This window comes from Dendrobates tinctorius, unplaced genomic scaffold (genome assembly GCF_039654945.1).
Source record: "Dendrobates tinctorius isolate UK_male_01 unplaced genomic scaffold, ASM3965494v1 ptg000211l, whole genome shotgun sequence".
Lineage (NCBI taxonomy): Eukaryota > Metazoa > Chordata > Amphibia > Anura > Dendrobatidae > Dendrobates > Dendrobates tinctorius.
Genome location: NW_027361878.1, coordinates 1,647,869 through 1,666,862, shown reverse-complemented (window position 1 = coordinate 1,666,862; position 18,994 = coordinate 1,647,869). Strand labels below are relative to the sequence as shown.

At 42.7% G+C, this 18,994-nt stretch overlaps 1 protein-coding gene across 1 annotated transcript in view; it reads right to left on the bottom strand.

Moving 5' to 3' along the window:
* Nucleotides 1–253: 253 nt before the first annotated feature.
* The window catches only part of LOC141058128 (uncharacterized), a 132,319-nt gene continuing 113,578 nt past the window's right edge, over nt 254–18,994 (bottom strand). Inside the window, exons 28-35 of the mRNA XM_073554287.1 lie at nt 14,651–16,677; nt 14,081–14,180; nt 11,731–12,159; nt 10,591–10,962; nt 6,776–6,783; nt 1,821–1,949; nt 845–1,505; nt 254–258 (exon numbers count right to left, since the gene is read on the bottom strand). Coding sequence (XP_073410388.1) covers nt 254–258; nt 845–1,505; nt 1,821–1,949; nt 6,776–6,783; nt 10,591–10,962; nt 11,731–12,159; nt 14,081–14,180; nt 14,651–16,677 — 3,731 coding nt within the window. The remainder of the gene's footprint in view (nt 259–844; nt 1,506–1,820; nt 1,950–6,775; nt 6,784–10,590; nt 10,963–11,730; nt 12,160–14,080; nt 14,181–14,650; nt 16,678–18,994) is intronic.

Here is an 18,994-nt window from a genome sequence, read left to right as displayed (position 1 = left end):
TGTGAGCAGTCTGCATTTACTTCTGCAATGATGAAATACTGATTATCTATGACTTAGAAAGCTTTTACAGAGAAGCTCTCAGTTATTAGCCTGTTTATAGATTCTGCTTAGATACAGTATATAAAGAAACATATACTTTCCATACAGTGATGATCTTCAAGGTACTAGCTCGAGCTAATGGGGAGACTAATGGACTGGAACGACATTCATCTGTTTCTTGATTGTGCTACTGCAATACTATACAAAACAGGATTTATACTGAAAACAAAAACAAAAAAAATAACCATACCGGTTCACAATGAGCCAAGTCCAGTGTCTGGCAGAATTTCTGCACTTTTGTCAACACAGGCACACCATTTTCTTCATTGCATTCATAATAGACACAGCTGTTGTTTGGTACATGAAATATCGCTCCAATCTGTGAAATAAAGAGGCGCACAGTGTAACACATGTCTTATGATTTTACAAATTTCTATTGTTCTCAAAGTTAAATGTGATATCTTCATACCCACTATGACCCACACCCCCTAAAAAATAATTTCACATAATGTAAACTAATATAGAAATTCTATAGTTATTTCTAGAAATATTATTTTAATTGGAGAGTTTAGTTTTCTATTAGGGTACTCTATATTTTTTGTTTTATAGAGTTTACTTACTGGAATATTAACTGTGGTGCCATCAGCTGAGATTACTGGTGTGTTGCTAGATGAACCACTTGTTGATCCACTTGATTCTGATGTTGTTCCACTTGTTGAACCGCTCAAATTGTTATTTGAACCACTTGGTGAGTTATTTGATGATCCACCTGATGAAGCACTTGTTGAACCACTTGTTAAGTTACTTGGTGAACCATCTGATGATCCATTTGTTGAGTCATTTGGTAATCCATTTGCTGAGCCACCTGTAGAGCTGCCTGTAGAGCCATCTGTTGCAATGTCTGTGGAGCCACTGGCTGAGCCACCTGTAGAGCTGCCTGTGGAACTACTTGCTGAGCCACTGGTTGCGCTGTCTTTAGAGCCTCCTGTAGAGCTGCCTGAGGAGCCACTTGCGGAGCCTCCTGTAGAGCTGCCTGAGGAGCCACTTGCTGAGCCTCCTGTAGAGCTGCCTGAGGAGCCACTTGCTGAGCCTCCTGTAGAGCTGCCTGGGGAGCCACTTGCTGAGCCTCCTGTAGAGCTGCCTGAGGAGCCACTTGCTGAGCCTCCTGTAGAGCTGCCTGAGGAGCCACTTGCTGAGCCTCCTGTAGAGCTGCCTGAGGAGCCACTTGCTGAGCCTCCTGTAGAGCTGCCTGAGGAGCCACTTACTGAGCCTGCTGTAGAGCTGCCTGAGGAGCCACTTGCTGAGCCTCCTGTAGAGCTGCCTGAGGAGCCACTTGCTGAGCCTGCTGTAGAGCTGCTTGAGGAGCCACTTGTTGAGCCCGTACTAGTACTACTTATGGTCATAGTGCATTGTAGTGGAACACATTCTCCACAGCATTTTCCGACTCGTGCTTTATATGTGTATCCCTAAATTGAAATAAAATTTACTACAGAACTTCAAATTTTACAAACTATTTTCAAATAGATTAAATACTAATTATGACAATTTGTAATTAATAAAAAGCATAGGCTAAAATTTAAACTACATCTACAACTACTATCTTTTTGTGCCCTTATGGGTTGTATAGTCAACCTTTCTTCAAATATTCATTCATTTAGGTTTAAAGATGTCTCATCATAGATGCTGTATCCAATACGAGAACTTTTGCTGCAATTAACTGTTAGCTATGGGTTCGGCTCCTGAGAACATCATAACGCCCTTGAGTAAGGCAGTGTACTTACACTCTGACAAGTTTTCTGACATTTGATTGGCTGGCAGTCAACGGCATAAAACTGGGAATTGCTGTCCATGTTATAAGAACACGTGCATTTCTGGCAGGAACCCTTTGGTTGTGGAATAATTGAGCCACGCTGAGGAAAGAAAACATTATGTCAGTCTACTGTTTAGCATAAAAGACTTGTATGAATCCTAACCATTATAATATTCAATTGAGTCTCACACATTGTGGAATTTTATGCATAAGGGAATTATTCTTCAGTTTGACTCATCAGTATATTATTCTCAAACAATTTGAATACAAAAAGCTGAAAAGGTGTTGAAGACCCTACAGCAGGGGTGGGGAATCTTTTTTCTGCCAAGCGCCATTTGGATATTTATACCATCCTTCGGGGGCCGTACAAACTCCGCCCACAAAGTGCATCCTGACTCTGGCACTGGTTTCATGACTTAATCTTTCACTGCATGCCCTTCAATGTTCAGTGAGTGTGTGTGCTAACAGACCAAGAAGAAATTAATGAGCTTGTGGCAATCAAAATACAGCTCCCTGCCCAAGAATGCGGTCTCTGCGAATCTGCTCAGGGGCCTGATAAAAGGTCATCGAGGACCGTAAATGGCCCTGGGGCCTGAGGTTCCCCACCCCTGCCATACAGCTTATAATTAATGATCAAATAGAGATCCAAATCTCTATTGAATTAAAAGAAGGGGGCATTTAGAGGCTTCATAGATCAATATACTGTTAAGGCCAGTTAATCCTGCTCTCAAACAATGCCATTACTTTTGTTATTCACAAAAAACAACTGCCTGAAATATCAACCCTCAAAGTAAGTGACAACTTTTATGATATTAACCAGCAAAATTATGCACATGTATATCAGAGCTGCGTTCACCATGGGTAGAGTGGAATCTGGAGCTGAGTTCTTTCCACATACAGTTGATTCCAGTGATATTATAAAGCCAAAAACAGTCTTTAAAGGGAACCTGTCACCTTTTTTTGAGACATGAGCTGTGGCCACTGCCTTTCGGGGCTTATCTACAGCATTCTAGAATGCTGTTGATAAGCCCCTGATCTAACCTGAAAGATAAGAAAAACAGGTTATATTAGGCCGGTTTCACATTAGCGCATTTTATGCGCGCGCACGGCCGGGGGTAGCTCCGCCCCCGAGCCGGCTCTCTGCCCGGCGTGCCCGCCCCTTGCCTGTAGCGCCGCCTCCTAGCGGACAGCGGCGCCTGCGATCGGCGCACCCTATCTTTAGCATAGGGTGCGCCGATCGTGCGCAGGTCGTGCGCTAGTTGCGCTTTGACCTGCGCTGCGCACTTATGACGGTGCGCCGTGCGCGCCAAAATCCGAAAAGTTCGATTTTGGCGTGCACGGCGCACCGTCATAAGTGCGCAGCGCAGGTCAAAGCGCAACTAGCGCACGACCTGCGCACGATCGGCGCACCCTATGCTAAAGATAGGGTGCGCCGATCGCAGGCGCCGCTGTCCGCTAGGAGGCGGCGCTACAGGCAAGGGGCGGGCACGCCGGGCAGAGAGCCGGATCGGGGGCGGAGCTACCCCCGGCCGTGCGCGCGCTGAAAATGCGCTAATGTGAAACCAGCCTTATACTCACCCTGGGGCCGTCCAGTCCAATGGGCGTCGCAGGTCTGGGTCCGGCATCTACCATCTTCATGCAATGTCATCATCTTCCTTGCTTCCTGTCATGACTCCTGCACAGGCATACTGATCTGCCCTGTTGAGGGCAGATCCAAGTACTGCAGTGCGCAGGCGGTGGGCCTCTCTGACCTTTCACGGTGCCTGAAACTGCAGTACTTGGCAGTACGCCATGACAAGAAGCAAGGAGGAGGACATCATGGCATGAAGATGGGAGGTGCCGGACCCAGACCTGCGACACCCATCGGACCAGACCGCCCCACAGGTGAGTATAATATAACTTGTTTTTCTTATCTTTCAGGTTAGATCGGGGGCTTATCTACAGCATTCTAAAATACTGTATATAAGCCCTGAAAGGCAGTGCTTGCAGCTGCAGCTTATTGTGGAAAAACGAGGTGACAGGTTCCCTTTAACAGCATTGAGCAGAGTTAAGCTCTGCTGTTAACCATTTACATGCTGCTGTCCATCTCTGACAGCAGCAAATAATTGTAGCTATTGCAAGTGTGCTTGCAGCGACTTCCATTGGCCCCCATAATGCGATCACATGGCACCGATGGGTTACCATGGTAGCCAGGGGTCCTGCTAATGTCCCTTTTAGCTGCTATCTTGGGCCCCCTGTGAAGCAATTTTCACTATATACTGCAATACTGTGGTATTGCAGTATATAGTATAACTGATTAGATGATCACCGGTTTAATGGCTTTAAGAGGAGTAAAAAAAATAAAGAAAAAAGTAACAAAAGTTTTTAGATAGATAAAAAATAGGTAAAAAACATAAAAAGTAGCATCACACTACATTGAAGGTAAAGAAATAAACCCCCCACACACATATTTGGTAATACTGGGTAAAAGTCCAGTGTAAAATTTTAATTTATAAATTGGCACAGATTTTCCCAGGAAATTCACTTTGCAGACCCCAGAGCATAATAAGTATAAGTTGTAAAAAAATCCTTATAATCATCACATCATGAGTAACCGTATGCGTGTGGGCACAGAACCCTCCTGGGCCTTCAGTGCAAGTGGTGGTGATAAACATGAGGACCAGATGGGTAATAGTGAGGACCAGATGGGTAAGATGCATATAAGGATTTTTTTTAAATATTTTAACCTTTTGATGGCTCTCAATCCACTCAGAAACAAAAGATTAAAAATCCTGATTTTCACAAATTTTTGTAAAACTCAAGTAGAGTTCAGTTCCGCTCAATATTCAGTCATCTTTATGTGTAACGCAAGAAGGTACAAGATAGTAAATGAAAAAGACAAAATATACTAATAAATAATATAACAATAGATGAATAAATATGTAAATTAGATAAATATTACCAAACTGAATACTACAGAAAAAACAAGGAGGGATGCCAAAGGAAAATAAGGGGTGTGAAGGGGCCCCACTAATATTGATAAAAACGTAACTTCCTCATAGGCAAGTATGGTATCGAAGTAAGAACACTGACTCAAAGAATCATGTTTCTTGGTAATTTTTACCATACAATAAATATCGTAAACAAGAAAATTGCGGAATTGCATTTTTTTCACTATTTAATTCCACTCGAAATATTCTTCCTATTTTTCAGTACAATGTGTGGCAAAATGAATGGTGTAATTCAAAACTATAACTCATCCTGCAGAAAAAAAAAGCTTTTATATGGCTATATAGGTAAAAAAGAAAATTCATGGGTCTTGAGTTTATAAGTTCATCTTGATTTTGCCTTCTCTTTTCAATTTCAGTTTGTATTATAGGTAAACATGATGGATGACAGATAATAGATAGATACAGACAGACAGATAGATATTGAAAAATAGAATTGTTACCTGGTATATCTCATTTCCCACCACACAGACAGATTCAGGTACTGTAAAATAGTACATTAGTTATTTCATGTTTTGGTAAACTTACATAGGACTAAAATTTGTCCATTTCAACTGTTCACAATTCTTAAGACCCCAAAAAATGCAACTAGGTTTCATAGGTACAGTATATGATTTTGAATAAATACTTCATTATTTGATACGTGTAGTTTCTAAATTGGCACCACCAAGGTTTCCAACCATAGAAATCATTCTTACCACAAGTGATGTTCAGACAGCAGGCACCCAGAGGAGTAAAGGTAGCCACTTTGAAGCCTGGGTCACATTTGGGCATTTGGCATTGACAGATTCCACATGCTGTGAGAAAAAAGTTAAACTTTTAAAAAATGCAGAAATCCTAAAAAAATATATATATATGTATGTATTTTCAGTAATGTTTAAAAAATTATTTATGATCTATTATATGGTACTATCTAATATAGTTTGAGAAAATTTAGGAATTACACATACGTGTGGCGCTAGAAACATTTGGAGTAGTTGATGGAGTTGTAGTGTATATGATTGTTGACAGGGTGGATTCAGTTGATGATGATATGGTTGATGTGATTTCTGTGGACACTGGGGTTGTAGAAGTTCCAGTTACTGTTGATGATGGTGTTGGAGTTGTTTCTGACAATGTAGACGGAGTGGATTCGATGGTTGTGGTTGGTGATGTTGTAGTTGTTCCTGTAGCAGTTGTAGTTGATGAAATACCGGAGGTTGATGTAGGACCACTAGTTGTAGTTGAACATGGTCCAGTATATCTATCTGTGACACACACAGAATTGCAGATTGCGTAATATTCACAGCCATCAGCGTCTGCGGTTCTATAGATGAATTCACCTGTAATTTAGTCCAATAGGATTTATAATCAGATCTTATGAGTTAAAATATATCACAGTTTATTTAGTAATGGATTTATAAGACTTAACTCTAAAAAAAAATTTTCATGAAAACTAATAGAATTTTTCACTCAAATTTCTGTATCAATTTCTATTATTTGATAGTGTAGTTTGGAAAGCAATGGGAAGTTTTAACACTAGTATATTAGAACAAAGCTTAGGTTACAGAATTCATTAGATAATGATTTAGAATGGAATTTAGTCTGACTTCAGACCACCCATTTAAGACTGGCATAGCACACGCTAGTATTAATGAAGCGTATGCTGACTTGATTTATTAAGCGATATTTAATGCATCAGTGAGGTCTGATACCCAGCTTGCGCCTTTGACAGAAATGTAGGGCAGTCTTGGGTTGGCATGTATTTTTAAGTAAGTTACGCCAGAAAAGTACTATAAATCAGGGTAAATTTTGATGGGTGGGTGTGACAATGCCCAGATACACCCATGTGCCGCCCATACCATGTCCACACTGGCATAGCTGGCCAGGGTTGGCATGTCGCAAGATTTCTGGCATAAACGCTTTAATGTATCGTCACTATATTTTTAACTTTACAAACTTTATTTTCTGTAATAAATATGAAAAAAAAATAGTCATAGTTGCTAAACACCTTCATTAAAGTTTTCTTTAATTTGTGAACAATGCAAACCTATAGCAGTAGATTTGATACATACACAACTTCATTTAATTTTGTTTTCTTAATGAGAATTAATGTTTGCTTATTTTTATCCTATCGGGTTAAGAACTGGATGCTGGCTCAGAACGCTGAAGGACAGCTCCTGTCGGCAATTATGTGGTTTCTCATGATGTCACAGAAGCAAAATGTTAGGAATGGCGGAACGCACTAAATAAAAATATAAATAAAGTGCGTTCGCCGCTCGGGGTTCACCGTGCAGTAGGTGAAATAACCGCTGCTAGGTGGTGGCAGAAGCAATATGGCGGAATTGCACAAGGGGTTAAACTCCACCCAGGTGTGCAGAGCAATCTCAGTTAAACTCACGGAGATGCCAAAAGTACAAACACAAATAACTGAGCCTGTTGTAGTCACAGAACTCAGTAAAAAACGCACACACGGTATACGGTCACAGGAGTAGCCCAAGATGGCGGCACTACGTCCGTCTAGACCTACTGTGTGAGCGGCGTTGCAACTGCAAACACAAATGAGGCTGCTACTGCAGCGCGGCGTGGACACTGCCGCCAAACGACAAAGGCAAGGCGCAAGTGCAATGTCGGACGCTAGCAGCTGTGCGAGTTGAAGCAGAGGAGCGCTGGCGCTGAAACTAACTCAGTCCCTATTCACATGCGTAATATCAGAGGAAAGGGGTTTCAAATGATTCAGTCACCAGAATCATGCATCCGTCCTCATACACACAGCAGCAAGTATGACTATACTAGCGCATGGCGGAACAGCCATGCGCGCCTTTTATAGTAGCCAGGACCTTCTGCACGCTTCCAGATCTCGGAGATGGACCAATGAGAACTGGAACGGGACCTGAGCACATGACTCCCGATCTCCAAAGGGAGATCGTCCCATGAGCATGCCCAGTAGGAGGACAGAAGGACTTAGCCTGAGGAGAGATTTGCTGCAAGGCAATCTCCTCTGCAATCTCCTCTGCAGTGGCAAAATGGGAGGAGAGTACAGAATGTGAGGATCTGGATCCCTGCTGAGTAAACGCAGGAATCCGACTCCTAACATTACCCCCCTCCTAGGGCCCCCACCTCCCTGAGCCTTACGATCCACCAACTTGTGCCCGTAAGAGGTATAGGCCTCAGACTCGCCCACAGGCAAGTCTGATGTCCCGGTAGATGACAGAGAGACCCGGGATACGTGGAAGGCCTCAGGGGTAGCAAGATTGCCAGGTCTGAGAAGGGACCCGTGGGAGACAGCGGGAGCGGAAGTTAAAGTGGAACGCCACCGTGTGTCGGCAGGCGTCTCTGCTCTTGGCTTAAGTAGGCTATTCCGAGCACAAAAGGCGCAGGCCCGAATATATTTTTTAACATCCCGAGCCCTGTGCGGCCACCAGTAATACCCTGCCAGGAGTTTTGTGGTCTGCATATAGCCGCAGTGACCACCCCTCCTGGACGTGTGTGCCCAAACAAAAACCTTCGGCCGAAGGTGGGGAGGAACAAGGGTCTTACCCGGCGGTGCAGAATCTGACCGTTGCGGGGCACAGTTGTTCTGAGACCCCGCGTGTTGACAAATAAGGCCGCGACTGGAGTCTTGTGCCGGACACGCCTGAAGAACGGCGCAAGACACCTCCATGGGCTCTGGAGGTTGAACCTCTGGCTTGGGTAATTCCAGAGGCTCAAAAAAATTGGGAGCCGGAGTAACCTTCCGTTTGGATTGAGCACGCTCCATACTGCGCTCCGAAAAACGGAGGTCAATGCGGGTGGAAATGGCAATCAGCTCTTCCAAACTGGCAGGAACCTCTCTAGTGGAGAGAGCATCTTTTACGTGCTCTGCCAAACCTCTCCAAAACACAGGGATGAGGGCTTTATCAGACCACTCCAACTCGGAAGCCAGTGTCCGAAAACGGACGGCATACTGACTAACCGAGAGAGCACCCTGAGTCAAAGCTAGAAGCTGAAGAGAGGTATCGTGCGTGACCCGTGGACCGAGGAAGACCTTAATAGCTGTTAGAAAATGAGCAGCGGTCCGGACCTCTGGGTCACCATGCTCCCATAGTGGCGTAGCCCACTCCAACGCTTTGCCCGACAGCAGGGAGACAATAAACTCCACCTTGGCCCATTCTGTAGGGAATCACGCAGCCAGTAACTCTAGCTGAATGGAGCACTGGCTGATGAAACCACTACAAGAGGCGCCATCGCCAGAAAATTTATCGGGCAACGGGAGGCGGGTAACTGTCGGCGCGGGGGAGGATGTGGACATACGGGAAACCGCGTCTGTGATTGCCTTTACAGCAGCTTCGGTGGATTGTGCAGCTGAGAGAGCCCTCTCAAGAGTGGCCAGCCCTCAAGCTGCCGAATACACTGTAAGAGTTGCTGCTGTTCTGCCATCACTAGCCAGACCCTGGCGCTAGTATAATGTTAGGAACAACGGAACGCACTAAATAAAAATATAAATAAAGTGGGTTCGCCGTTACGGGTCCACCGTGCAGTAGGTGAAATAACCGCTGCTAGGTGGTGGCAGAAGCAATATGGCGGAATTTCACAACCCAGGTGTGCAGAGCAATCTCAGTTAAACTCACGGAGATGCTAAAAGTACAAACACAAATAACTGAGCCTGTTGTAGTAACAGAACTCAGTAAAAAACACACACACCGTATAATGTCACAGGAGTAGCCCAAGACGGCAGCACCACGTCCGTCTAGACCTACCGTGTGCGCGGCGCTGCAACTGCAAACACAAAGGAGGCTGCTACTGCAGCTCGGCGTGGACACTGCTGCCAAACGACAAAGGCAAGGCGCAAGCGCAGTGTCGGACGCTAGCAGCTGTGCGAGTTGAAGCAGAGGAGCGCTGGCGCTGAAACTAACTCAGTCCCTAGTCACATGCGTAATATCAGAGGGAAGGGGTTTCAAATGAGTCAGTCACCAGAATCATGCATCCGTCCTCATACACACAGCAGCAAGTATGACTATACTAGCGCATGGCGGAACAGCCATGCGCGCCTTTTATAGTAGGCAGGACCTTCTGCATGCTTCCAGATCACTGAGATGGACCAATGAGAACTGGAGCGGGACCTGAGCACATGACTCCCGATCTCCAATGGGAGATTGTCCCATGAGCATTCCCAGTAAGAGGACAGAAGGACTTAGCTTCAGGAGAGATTTGCTGCAAGGCAATCTCCTCTGCAATCTCCTCTGCAGTGGCAAAATAGGAGGAGAGTACAGAATGTGAGGATCTGGATCCCTGCTGAGTAAACGCAGGAATCCAACTCCTAACACAAAGCAGCAACTTATCTTCTGATCTCCTCTGTTGATGGGACATTATTGCACACATCATGCTAATTAACAGCTGGTTCCCCATAGCTAAGCAGTGAGGAGCCAGCTGTCAATCAGCATGATGGCTGCAGTGACACCCCATCGACAGAGCAGATCGGAAGAGAAAGAGAGTCTGCAGAGTCTGTGAAGTCAAACAAGGCTGCAGAATCGCCAACAGGAGCAGTCCGTGTCCTTACTGAGTGGGTTGAGATTGTTGCCAGGCAGAACAGGCAGGTAGTTGACAACTACTTGCCTGTCAGTTCCTCAGCTTATAGGGAAAAATAAGCAAAGTCTTAGATAACCCTTCAACTATGTAATTATGCAACTAAACAAACAAATCTTAGATCCTGTAAAGGATATACTGTGATGTTTTGTTCTGCTTGACATTTTTAAAATGTTACAGTGATTAACTGTTGATTGCACTGTTGCTTACCTGGGGAGAATAACTCATTGTTCACTTTGCAAAAACAGGATGTTGTGCTGGATGTTGAAGATTCTGTGAAGGTTGAAGATACAGGTGTAGTGGGTTCTTTGGTTGAAGAAATGCTGGTTGTTAGTGTCGTGGACCTTGTAGTTGGTGAAGTAGAGGAAGTTAAGACAGTTTTAGTAGGAGCTGGAGAAATCGTAGTTCCAGAGGTTGACGTAACTGTAACAATATGTGAAGAGGTTAGAGACGTAGAATATGTGCTAGTAGAAGTTGTCTCACTCAACGTTACAGTACTGGAAGAAGATGATGGAGTTGTTGAACCAGTGCTAGTGGGTGTGGTTGTTTCTGTGACAGTTCCAGTAGTTGATAATAAAGTCCCTGAAGTTGTTAAGAACGTGCTAGAGGGAGTGTGTGTTTCTGTTCCAGTGACTATAGATGTTGCCGGAGTAGAAGAGACAGTGCTAATGGGTATAGTTGTCTCTGTTACAGTTTTAGTAGATTTTGGTGGAGTCACTGAAGTTGTTGAAACAGTGCTGGAAGGAGTTGTTTCAGTCAAAATGACAGTAGTAAATGTTGAAGTAGTTGATGATGGAGTCACTGAAGTTGATGTGACAGTGTTAGAGGGAGTTGTTGTCTCCTTCACAGTTTTAGTAGTTGTTGGTGCAGCCACTGAAGTTGTTGAGACAGTGCTGGTAGGAGTTGTTTCTGTCAAAATGACTGTAGAAGATGCTGAAGTAGTTGATGGAGTCACTGAAGTTGCGAATGTGCTAGAGGGATTTTTTGTTTCTGTCACAGAGGGAGTTTCTGTTACAGTGACTATAGAAGTTGTTGGAGTAGATGAGACAGTGCTAGTGAATGTAGTTGTCTCTGTTACAGTTGTAATAGTTGGTGGAGTCACTGAAGTTGTTGAGACATTGCTGGTGGGAGTTGTTTCTGTTAAAATGACTGTAGTAGTTGCTGAAGTAGTTGAAGCAGTGCTAGTTGGTGTAGTTCTCTCTGACACAGTTTTAGCAGTTGATGACGGAGTCACCGAAGTTGATGAAACAGTGCTAGAGGGAGTTCTTGTTTCTGTTACAGTGACTATAGATGTTGTTGGATTAGTTGAGAGAGTGCTAATGAGTGTACTTGTCTCTGTCACTGTTTTACCAATTGGTGGAGTCAATGAAGTTGTTGAGACAGTGCTGGTAAGAGTTGTTTCTGTCAAATTGACTGTAGTAGATGCTGAAGTAGTTGATGGAGTCACTGAAGTTGTTGCGAATGTGCTAGAGGGATTTTTTGTTTCTGTCACAGAGGGAGTTTCTGTTACAGTGACTACAGAAGTTGTTGGAGTAGATGAGACAGTGCTAGTGAATGTAGTTGTCTCTGTTACAGTTGTAGTAGTTGGTGGAGTTACTGACGTTGTTGAGACAATGCTGGTGGGAGTTGTTTCTGTTAAAATGACTGTAGTAGTTGCTGAAGTAGTTGAAGCAGTGCTAGTTGGTGTAGTTCTCTCTGACACAGTTTTAGCAGTTGATGACGGAGTCACCGAAGTTGATGAAACAGTGCTAGAGGGAGTTCTTGATTCTGTTACAGTGACTATAGATGTTGGATTAGTTGAGAGAGTGCTAGTGAGTGTACTTGTCTCTGTAACTGTTTTACTAATTGGTGGAGTCAATGAAGTTGTTGAGACAGTGTTGGTAAGAGTTGTTTCTGTCAAATTGACTGTAGTAGATGCTGAAGTAGTTGATGGAGTCACTGAAGTTGTTGCGAATGTGCTAGAGGGATTTTTTGTTTCTGTCACAGAGGGAGTTTCTGTTACAGTGACTACAGAAGTTGTTGGAGTAGATGAGACAGTGCTAGTGAATGTAGTTGTCTCTGTTACAGTTGTAGTAGTTGGTGGAGTCACTGACGTTGTTGAGACAATGCTGGTGGGAGTTATTTCTGTTAAAATGACTGTAGCAGTTGCTGAAGTAGTTGAAGCAGTGCTAGTTGGTGTAGTTCTCTCTGACACAGTTTTAGCAGTTGATGACGGAGTCACCGAAGTTGATGAAACAGTGCTAGAGGGAGTTCTTGTTTCTGTTACAGTGACTATAGATGTTGTTGGATTAGTTGAGAGAGTGCTAGTGAGTGTATTTGTCTCTGTCACTGTTTTACTAATTGGTGAAGTCAATGAAGTTGTTGAGACAGTGCTAGAAGGAGTTTTCGTTACAGTGACTATAGAAGTTGTTGGAGTAGATGAGACAGTGCTGGTGGGCATAGTTGTCTCTGTTACAGTTTTAGTAGCTGTTGGTGGAGTCACTGAAGTTGTTGAGACAGTGCTAGTAGGAGTTGTTTCTATCACAATGACTGTAGTAGTTGCTGAAGTAGTTGAAAGACTGGTAGTGGGTGTAGTTGTCTCTGATAGAGTTTTAGTATTTGATGATGGAGTTACTGAAGTTGCTGAGACAGTGCTAAGGGGAGTTTCTGTTACAGTGACTATAGATGTTGGAGTAGCTGAAGTAGTTGAAATATTGCTAGTTGGTGTAGTTGTCTCAGATACAGTTTTAGTAGTTAATGATGGAGTCACTGAAGTTGTTGAGACAATGCTAGAGGAAGTTCCAGTTTCTGTTACAGTGAATATAGATGTCGTTGGATTAGTTGAGATAGTGCTAGTGAGTGTAGTTGTCTCTCTCACTGTTTCACTAATTGGTGAAGTCACTGAAGTTGTTGAGACAGTGCTGGTGGGACTTATTTCTGTCACAATGAAAGAAGTAAATGATGAAGATGTTGAAACACTGGTAGTGGGTGTAGTCTCTGATACAGTTTTAGTAGTTGATGGAGTCATTGAAGTTGTTGAAACCGTGCCAGAGGGAGTTTCTGTTACAGTGACTATGGATGTTGGAGTCGGTGAGACAGTGCTAGTGGGTGCAGTTGTCTCTGTTACAGTGACTATTGATGATGTTGGAGTAGTTGAGATTTTGCTAATGGGTGTAGTTGTCTCTGTTACAGGTTTAGTAGTTGATGGATTAACTGAAGTTGTTGAGACAAGGCTAGAGGAAGTTCCTCTTTCTGTTACAGTGACTATAGATATTGTTGGATTAGTTGAGACAGTGCTAGTGAGTGTTGTTGTCTCTGTCACTGTTTCACTAATTAGTGGAGTCACTGAAGTTGTTGAGACAGTGCTGATGGGACTTATTTCTGTCATAATGAAAGAAGTAGATGTTGAAGTTGTTGAAACACTGGTAGTGGGTGTAGTCTCGGATACAGTTTTAGTAGTTGATGATGGAGTCACTGAAGTTGTTGAGACCGTGCTAGAGGGAGTTTTTGTTACAGTGACTATAGGTGTTGTTGGTGTAGATGATGCAGTGTTAGTGGGTGTAGTTGTCTCTGTTACAGCTTTTGTTGTTGTTGGAGTCAATGAAATTGTGGAGACAGTGCTGGTGGGAGTTGTTTTTGTCACATTCCCTGAAGTAGTTGAAACAGTGTTAGATGGTGTAGTTGTCTCTGACACAGTTTTAGTAGTTGATGATGGAGTTACTGATATTGTTGGGACAATGCCGGTAGGAGTTGTTTCTGTCAAAATGACTGTAGTAGATGTTGAAGTAGTTGATGGAGTCAATGAAGTTATTGCAACCGTGCTAGAGGGAGGTCCTGTTTGTGTTACATTGACTAAAGAAGTTGCTGATGTAGATGAGACAGTGTTAGTGGGTGTAGTTGTCTCTGATACAGTTTTAGTAGTTGTTGGTGGAGTCACTGAAGTTGTTGAGACAGTGCTGGTGGGAGTTGTTTCTGTCAAAATGATGGAAGTAGTTGCTGAAGTAATTGAAACAGTGCTAATTGATGTAGCTGTTTCTGACACAGTTTTAGTAGATGATAATGGAGTTCCTGAAGTTGTGCTAGACGGAGTTCCTGTTTCTGTTACAGTGACTATAGATGATGTTGGAGTAGTTGAAAGAGTGCTAGTGGGTGTAGTTGTCTCTAGTGCAGTTTTAGTAGTTGTTGATGGAGTCACTGAAGTTGTTGAAACAGTATTGATGGGAGTTGTTTCTGTCAAAATGACTGTAGTAGATGTTGAAGTAGTTGATGGAGTCAATGAAGTTATTGCAACCGTGCTAGAGGGATGTCCTGTTTGTGTTACATTGACTAAAGAAGTTGCTGATGTAGATGAGACAGTGCTAGTGGGTGTAGTTGTCTCTGATACAGTTTTAGTAGTTGTTGGTGGAGTCACTGAAGTTGTTGAGACAGTGCTGGTGGGAGTTGTTTCTGTCAAAATGATGGAAGTAGTTGCTGAAGTAATTGAAACAGTGCTAATTGATGTAGCTGTTTCTGACACAGTTTTAGTAGATGATAATGGAGTTCCTGAAGTTGTGCTAGATGGAGTTCCTGTTTCTGTTACAGTGACTATAGATGATGTTGGAGTAGTTGAAAGAGTGCTAGTGGGTGTAGTTGTCTCTAGTGCAGTTTTAGTAGTTGTTGATGGAGTCACTGAAGTTGTTGAAACAGTATTGATGGGAGTTGTTTCTGTCAAAATGACTGTAGTAGATGTTGAAGTAGTTGATGGAGTCACTGAAGTTGTTGCAACCGTGCTAGAGGGAGTTCCTGTTCCTGTTACAGTGAGTATAGAAGTTGGAGTAGATGAGACAGTGCTAGTGGGTGTAGTTGTCTCTATTACAGTATTAGGAGTCACTGACGTTGTTGAGACAGCGCTGGTGGGTGTTGTTTCTGTTAAAATGATGGAAGTAGTTGCTGAAGTAGTTGAAACAGTGCTAGTTGGTGTAGTTGTCTCTGACACAGTTTTAGTAGTTGATGATGGAGTCACTGAAGTTGATGAAGCAGTGGTAGAGGGAGATCTTGTTTCTGTTACAGTGACTATAGATGTTGTTGGAGTAGTTGAGATAGTGCTAGTGAGTGTAGTTGTCTCTGTCACTGTTTCACTAATTGGTGAAGTCACTGAAGTTGTTGAGACAGTGCTGGTGGGAGTTATTTCTGTCACAATGAATGAAGTAGATGATGACGTTGTTGAAACACTGGTAGTGGGTGTAGTCGTCTCTGATACAGTTTTAGAAGTTGATGATGGAGTCAATGAAGTTATTGAGACTGTGCTAGAGGGAGATTCTGTTACAGTGACTATAGATGTTGGAGTTGATGAGACAGTGCTAGTAGGTGTAGTTGTTTCTGTTACAATTTTAGTAGTTGTTGGAGTCACTGAAGTTGTTGAGGGAGTTTCTGTTTCTGTTACAGAGACTATAGGTGTTGTTGGAGGAGTTGAGAGAGTGCTGGTGGGTGTAGTTGTCTCTGTTACAGATTTATTAGTTGTTGGCGGAGTCACTGAAGATGTTGAAACAGTACTGGTGGGAGTTGTTTCTGTCAAAATGACTGTAGTAGATGTAGTAGTTGATGATGGAGTCGCTGAAGTTGATGAGACAGTGTTAGAGGGTGTAGTTGTCTCTGTCACAGTCTTAGTAGTTGTGGGTGGAGTCAATGAAGTTGTTGAGACAATGGTAGTGGGAGTTGCTTCTGTCAAAGTAACTGCAGTAGTTGCTGAAGTAGTTGAAACACTGGTAGTGGGTGTAGTTGTCTCTGGTATAGTTTTAGTAGTTGATGATGGAGTCACTGGAGTTGTTGAGACAATGCTAGAGGAAGTTCCTGTTTCTGTCACAGTGATTATAGATGTTGGATTAGTTGAGCTAGTGCTAGTGAGTGTAGTTGTCTTTTTCACTTTTTCACTAATTGGTGAAGTCACTGAAGTTGTTGAGACAGAGCTGGTGGGAGTTATTTCTGTCACAATGAATGAAGTAGATGTTGTCGTTGTTGAAACACTGGTAGTGGGTGTAGTTGTCTCTGATACAGTATTAGTAGTTGATGATGGAGTCACTGAAGTTGTTGAGACCATGCCAGTGGGAGTTTCTGTTACAGTGAATATGGATGTTGGAGTCGATGAGACAGTGCTAGTGGGTGTAGTTGTCTCTGTTACCGTTTTAGTAGTTGTTGGTGGAGTTACTGAAGTTGTTGAGACACTGCTAGAGGGAGTTCCTGTTTCTGTTACAGTGACTATAGATGTTGTTGGAGCAGTTGAGAGAGTGCTGATGGGTGCAGTTGTCTCTGGTACAGATTTAGTAGTTGTAGGTGGAGTCACTGAAGTTGTTGAGACAGTTCTAGTAGGAGTTGTTTCTGTCAAAATGACTGTAGTAGATGCTGAAGTAGTTGAAGGAGGCACTGAAGTGCGTGCAGTTGTCTCTGTTACAGCTTTTGTAGTTGTCTGAGTCACTGAAGTTGTTGAGACAGTGCTAGAGGGAGGTCCTGTTTCTGTTACAGTGACGACTGATGATGTTGGAATAGTTGAGATTTTGCTAATGGGTGTAGTTGTCTCTGTTACAGGCTTAGTAGTTGATGGAGTCACTGAAGTTGTTGACACAGTGCTAGAGGGAGTTCCTGTTTCTGTTACAGTGACTATGGATGTGATTGGAGTAGTTGAAACTGCGCTAGTGGGTGTAGTTGTCTCTGTTACAGTTTTACTCGTTGGTAGAATCACTGAAGTAGTTGAGACAGTGCTGGTGGAAGTTATTTCTGTCAAAATGACTGAAGTAGTTGTTGGAGTACTTGAAACAATGCTAATTGGTGTAGTTGTCTCTGATACAGTTTTAGTAGTTGATGATGGAGTCACAGAAGTTGTAGAGACCGTGCCAGAGGGAGTTCCTCTTTCTGTCACAGTGACTATCGTAGGTGATGGAGTACTTGAGACAGTGATATGTGGTGTAGTTGTTTCTGTTTTAGTAATTAATGATAGAGTCACTAGACTTGTTGAGACAGTGCTGACAGGAGATGTAGTTTTTGAAGCTGTGGCAGTGCTACTAGTGGTTGTTTCATTTGTTTGCTTACAAACTTTAGAACAGCATTCAAATCTTATTTGGTAATTATAACATGTCTGAAAATATATTTGATCCCTGTTTTTACACACCAAGCCATTCTTCAGGTCACATTGATATGTTTGTTTGTTAACTGTGCTGTTATCTGTGGCTTGGCACTGTATATTTTTTTCTATTTCTTCTTGTGTGCATATTTCTATTTGTTTTGATTTAATATTTTCTAAGGTTTCAGTTTCGCTGCCACTAATGCCAGGTAATGGTGTATTTAAATCAAACCATGGAGTGTAATAACAATCCATATATAAGCACGTTGGTGTAGTGGTTACTATGTTGGTCGATGTTGATTCTGTTATGATCTTGGAGCTTGAAGGTGTAGTTGACTCTGTTGTTGAAGATACTGGCGGTGTGTTTGATATGATGATAGTAGGGGTTGCTGTTTCTGCATTTGTTACTACAGCCGTTGTACTGAAAGGTGTTGTTTCACTTTTACAGACCTTTGAACAACACTGTATTCTTATTCGATAGTTAAAACATATTTGAAATGCGTTGTCTTGGTCTCTATTATTACATATCAATCCACCCTTTAGGTTGCATTGATAAACCTGTTCGTTGAAAGCACTGTCTTGTGCTCCATAGACAAATGCTTTGCACTCTATGTTGTTTTCCATCTCTTGTTCGGTACATACGGAATATCCTTTTGATTTAATATTTTCAATGGTTTCAATGTCTCCATCATTGATGTCAGAGGTAGGAGCATGCAAATCGAACCAATTGGTATAACGACAGGTCATTTCATATGCACATGTTGTAGAAGATGTAGTTAAAGTAGTTGGAGTAGTTGTTTCAACAATTGCTGGTGTTGTCTCTGAAATAGTTCCTGTCGTGGATGTCACAGGAGTAGATGATACAGTGCTTGTTGTTGTAGATGTCTCAGTTGCAGTTCTAGGGGTAGTTGGTTCAGACGTTGGAGTGGATTCAGTAGTTGTTATTTTAGTTGAGCTGGTTGTAAATGGAGTGGTTTTTTCACAAAACTTAGAACAACACTCAAATTGTACTCTATAATTAAAGCAAATTTGTGAGTCAGTTTGATCATAATTTTTGCATACTAGACCATTTTTGAGGTCACATTGGTATGTCTGATTTGAAGCTTTACTACTTGGTACACCAAGTACTATAGCTTGACATTGGATGCTTGTCTCCGTTTCATCAGCGGTGCAAACCTCATAACCTTTCGTCTTAATTTCTTCCAAGCTTTCCTTATCACCATCATTAATATTTGATGTAGGTGCATGTAAATCAAACCATTCGGTGTATCGGCAATCCATTTTTGTACAGGGCGGAGCAGTTGGCGTGGTTGTAGATATTTTGGTGGCTGAGGTTGGAGAGCTGGTTGTCGTTGGACTTGCAGTTGTTAGAGAGTCGCAGCACTCTATGCTTATTTCATAGTTATAGCAGATTGGTTGGTTATAAGAGTTATAACAAATTAAGCCAATATCCTTGCTGCATGTTACTTTTTGTCCCAAATCCTTTAGGTCACTTTCTGGAAATGCCTTTGCTCGACATCTGACATTGTTTGGTGACTCGCA